General features: G+C 33.9%; 1 protein-coding gene across 1 annotated transcript; it reads left to right on the forward strand.

Annotated features, from left to right (window-relative positions):
* Positions 1 to 1,036: 1,036 nt before the first annotated feature.
* LOC144567377 (glutathione transferase GST 23-like) lies at positions 1,037 to 2,637 on the forward strand. Its single transcript, XM_078317501.1, has 2 exons — positions 1,037 to 1,406; positions 1,743 to 2,637. The coding sequence occupies exons 1-2, from the start codon at positions 1,086 to 1,088 to the stop codon at positions 2,193 to 2,195; spliced, it is 774 nt and encodes a 257-aa protein (XP_078173627.1). The 5' UTR covers positions 1,037 to 1,085; the 3' UTR covers positions 2,196 to 2,637.
* The last annotated feature ends 2,644 nt before the right edge of the window (positions 2,638 to 5,281 follow it).

Genomic DNA, 5,281 nt, shown 5'->3' on the forward strand with positions numbered 1-5,281 from the left:
ATATTCTAGCTCCCCATTTATAGATGCATTTAACTCGTTCCTTTTTTTATAATGGTTATTTTATTATTTTAACAATTGATTGAAAAAATGTCATATATATAAATAGAGAGAGAGATGACTAATATCAAATCAATTGTTCCTAAGTCACGTGCAACTAAGTTTTTTTTTCAATTTTTTAAGTTCAAAAAGTCGATCTAAACCGTTAGATGTGATATCTATATTAAAATGTGTTGGACACCAAACTTTATATTTTTTTTGGAAGTTTTTAACTATTATTAAGCCACTTTGAAAATCGTTAATCCAATAGTGGCTTAACAAAATAATAAAATCAGATTGGACCATTCGATCAGTCATTTTCAAAGTGGCTTAATAAATTGTAAAAAAAATCTAAAAAATGTAAAATTTGGTCTCCAATAACATTTTAATATAGAGATGACATCTAACGGTTTGGATCGACTTTTTGGACTTTAAAAATTAAAAAACGACTTAGTTGCACGGGATCTCATGAACAATCGATTTGATATTAGTCTATATATATAAAAAAATAAAATTGAAAAACAAGTTGGACATATAAAGACTCTAGCAATCAAAATTTATATAATTTTAAATATTATTTGAGGAGATGCATCAAGGATCGTTAACGTTGAACCGTTAAAACTCAAGATCACTTTATTTACATTGAAATATTTTATTTTATAGACGTGCTATGTAAATAAAAATTAAAAATGGCTGAATTTCAAATTAAATTTTATTTTAAAGATTATTAAAATAAAGAACTGTCTAAGTGAACTACCTCTTTATTATTTGCTTAATTAATATTTAATAAATATTACATTTAACACCGACAATAAATTCAATAAACAACCATTAATTCCTTCTTGCAAAGCAAGAAGAGTAAGAAGGCTTAGCTAAGAAGCCTTCACTGTTCATAGTTAAGAAAATGTTGTCATTATAAAAATAAAAAATTCCAAAATAATAATCCTCTGATCCTCTCTCTATAAAAGGCACCCTCATCACCCCCAAAAACACACACACACACACAATCAAAAGAGCCAAGAACAAGCCAAATCTATTGCTATCAATCCATGGAGAGATCCCCCTCCTCTCTGAAGCTCTTTGGTTCCTGGGCCAGCTCATACACTCACCGTGTACAGTTGGCAATGAAGCTAAAGAACATTCAATTTGAATACATTGAAGAGGATCTCGCTAACAAGAGCGAAGCACTCCTCCAGTTTAACCCTATTTACAAAAAGGTCCCTGTGCTTGTTCATAACGACCGCCCGATCGCCGAGTCGGTGATCATCTTGCAATATGTGGATGAGGTCTGGAGCGACCGTCCCGTGCTGCCGACCGATCCGTATGAGCGCTCTGTCGCACGCTTTTGGTGTCACTTTGCTGATGACAAGGTAATTAACATGCATCTACGTATACCCATTATAAGTTCATAACTTGCTACTTTGCTAGAGAATGTACATTCCATAAAGGTGCCATATATAACTATTGATAGATTCCTTTTTTTCCTGTGCATAATAAAGCAATGTTTTTTTTCTGTCTAAATAAAGCAATAATATATGCAACTTTTAGTTTGCTTAACAAAAAAATTAAAATAAAAGATAGATCTAACATCGCCTAGGTCAAGTAGATTGATTATTAGCTGATAAATGCAATTTCACCGAAATAATTAATAAATTTGCAATTTTACCGAATAATTATTTGTCATTGTAATTGCAATACAAATGCAGCTGGGGCCGGCTGTAGGTGCAGTGTTTGCATCATCAGGCGAGGTTCAGAAGGCGGCCGTAGACCAGGTCCACGAGAATCTGGCATTGATCGAGCGGGAGCTCCGTGAGGGATTCTTCAAAGGAAAGAAGTTCTTTGGAGGCGAATCAATCGGCCTCCTTGACATTGTGCTCGGATGCGGATCCTACTGGCTCGCGGTTTTCGACGAAGTCATGACGGATGTCAAGCTTGTCGACCCCGAAGCATTGCCCCTCTTTCATGCATGGCTTCGCGAGTTCGAGGCGCTTGATGAAGTGAAGGAGACGATCCCAGCGGTCGATAAGTTGCTCGAGTATGCTAAAGCAGTTCGCCAGATGCTGCTTGGCATGAGTAATAACGCTACGGCTGATTCCCCAACTGCCACCGCCTCAGCCAGTGCCACTGCACCTGTTCCTGATATTACTGTTGATAGTTAAGGGTTGGTTAAATTAGTAAGAGTCTAATCCTCTCCATTTGACACTGATAATGGAAACTATGTTATAATAAGCTGACATGCCAGTTTTTAAAATGAACCCAATAACATCTGGAGGCAACTTATTTAGGAGAATCAATTATATGCTTGAGACACAGTGATATTGGGTTCTATTTAATGCTGCTGATCGATGTTGCTATGATAATCAGTGTAAGATGATGCTTCCATTTCGGTTTGCAGATGGAGAGGATTGACTTGTTACTTAAGAGTAATGTTGTTACAATTAGTAGCATAATGGGTAGTAGTGATCGATGAATGTAACTGTTGATAGTAGTAGTTAAAACTGTAGCATCTAGATGGATATGTTTTGACCATGTATGGTCAAGGTTTGTGGTGTTATGCATGTGCCAGTGCTACTATGCATTAATTAGTAGATGTTTGTGTGATTATGTTTTTTACCCTCTTCTACCTAATCTTAGTGATGAAATGGAATCTACTTAGCTTATTAAAAAAGTACGCTTGTTTGAATTTAGTGGATAGACATTGATCGTTTATAGCAGTCTGTTATTATATTTTACATGAATTTGTTTATTTAAACATTAGGCTAGCCTCTACATACATAAGCTTTGGATGCTTACTCATGTGAACAACTGCAACCGGCAGTTGATGACACTTGAAACAAAGTAAATATTTTGTGAGGTTTTGGCTCTTATACCAGTGCTGTTGGATTTTGTTAAAATAAGAATTTAAGATGCAAGTTTGTGGTGACATAGTTATTATGTACCTGCCTTTTTAACTAGGACGAATTTTAATCCGTTTTTTCTAATCTGTAGCATTTTGAAAAAAATGACTAATGCCAACATTACAATGTTTTTATGTTGAGATAAAACATTTACAGTGTTTCATTATACAGTTTTTTTTTTTTAAATAATATTATTTTATGAGGGAGAACACTTTCTAACAATAATTCCTTTTCATCAATCAAATTACCCTAGTATAATTTTTAGTTAATATTCAAAAGACAATTACCAAGCTACAAGTCATTCAAAAATCCAAAGTATTTACAATTTTGTAAGCCACCTTCGTTGAGTCACTGATGTTGTACAGTCAAACGCTGTGTTTTGTTAGAAATGTTGACTGGTCAAACCAGTCATTATGAGCTTAACAGAAAACAGAGGGCCAGAGGGGTAATGTGTAAAGACAGATCAAGAAACATAAGGCGCATTTTAGTATCTCTACTCTATACCGTTTAATCAATGAGACAAGGTCGTTGTTCGCCTTTATATTTGTTTGTAAGTTTTCTTCTCTTTTTCTAAGACGCGATTTTAAATCCTGCATCAATTTAGGCAAAAATGAATATCAAATTTAGTTTGGCAACACAATCAATAATGTACATGTTGCGTACCATGACCGACAGTTGCTTTGTAAAAATAAAAAAACAAAAATATCTTTTACCGATAATTAAAACTATAAATCATAGTACGAATCTTTGTTGTAATTTCTTAGTTGGAATTAATATGTTTATCCTTGCTTTCAAATTATTATGCACGGCAGCACAGACCATAACTCTCACAGTAAGGGCCTATATTTGAAATAGCGGACAAGAGCGGAGTCAGAAAATTAAGAGGGAAGAGCTAGATAATCTAAGGACTAAATGTTATTTTCATTTTATAAGAACTTAAAAACATTGATGAATGTAAATATTACTGAAACTAAAAAATTGAGTTACCACATATGATCCTGATCCCCCCACCCCCGCACCCTCCTCCCCACCCACCCACACACGCACACACAAACAAACGCACGACCCCCACACACACCCCCCCCCCCCCCCCCCCCCCCCCAACAACTGTACGTGTGCTGCTGCCTGGCAATTAAATTCCCTGGAGATCCGTCCAGTGCACAGGGAAAAACCTCTCTTACATTTACATATGATACAAACAAAACTTACCGTGACAGTTAATCAATTCTTTCACGGAAAGAATACCACCCCTTTCATGCCTCAGTCATTTATTATGTCTACCAACCCCTGTTCATGTCCTAGCTTCGCATCCGCTGTGTACCTTCCATTCAACTTTTCTGCAAGGGGTATGGTTCAATGCATTTGAGGACCTGAGGCCCCAAGCTTTTTATGACAAAACTACATATTGTGTTCATATAAAAAGATAGAGAAGAAAATATTCAATGCTATTGAGAAAATCCAAAAAAGGATCACAGCTTCACAAGTTTCTATTTTTTTGCAAAAAAATCCTGTATATTTTATTATTTTATGACTAAACTACTAGTTGTGTTCATATAAAAAGGTAGAGTGAGGCTACGGTGCTATGTATAATGCATATTGGTTCCCGTATGTTGGATCAATATCTCTATTATTGAACAACAACAACAACAATCAATTTTTTAGTCTCCAAATAAATTAGAATAGGCTAGAAATGAAATAAAATCTGAATCACAAAACAATTTCTCTATTATTAAAGTAAAAATAATTCATCTAAACCTTTCAGCATTATCTTCATATGAAAAATATATTTGTCCAACAAATTTTACATTTTTAAAATAAAGAAATTTACTATTTTCTTATTGATAGAAAATCACTTTGATTTGCATATTCCAGAAATAGTGTTTTTCTACTTATCTAAAAAGATTTTGAAAAATATAAATTTAAGTTTGCAAGTACACATTCATATAAACATTATGTTGAACAATTCATATCGACTATTAGAAATTTAAAAATAAAATATTAATATGTACTACAAACCAAGCTGCACTATGCATCATAATACCATAGCCTCAATTATAAAAGTATTAACTATTGAAAAAGGATTTTTTTTTTAAATAGAAATAAACAAACTGATTTAAACAAAAAAAAAAACTCAATGTACTAGATTTTTAAAAAACAGCTCCACCTATCTTTGCAAATACGGATAATATTCAAATTTCATTACAATTAATTTGTCCAGTGTATCAATGTGAGTTATTTACGGAGACCAACACCAATTAAAGCAGAGACCTAAATTTTTTTATTTTTTGGGAAAGCCCTCAGGCATGCAGAGACTTGAATTTTCTTTAAGCCTTAATGGGCAATACTAT

The sequence above is a fragment of the Carex rostrata genome, chromosome 16 (assembly GCF_964058835.1).
Source record: "Carex rostrata chromosome 16, lpCarRost1.2, whole genome shotgun sequence".
Classification (NCBI taxonomy): Eukaryota; Viridiplantae; Streptophyta; class Magnoliopsida; order Poales; family Cyperaceae; genus Carex; species Carex rostrata.

What these genes read in the sequence shown, in the direction of transcription:
- LOC144567377 (XM_078317501.1), top strand. Translation starts at nt 1,086, where the DNA reads ATGGAGAGATCCCCCTCCTCTCTGAAGCTCTTTGGTTCCTGGGCCAGC. An exon ending in GTCACTTTGCTGATGACAAG is followed by an intron (nt 1,407 to 1,742) that starts GTAATTAACATG and finishes ATACAAATGCAG; the next exon opens with CTGGGGCCGGCTGTAGGTGC.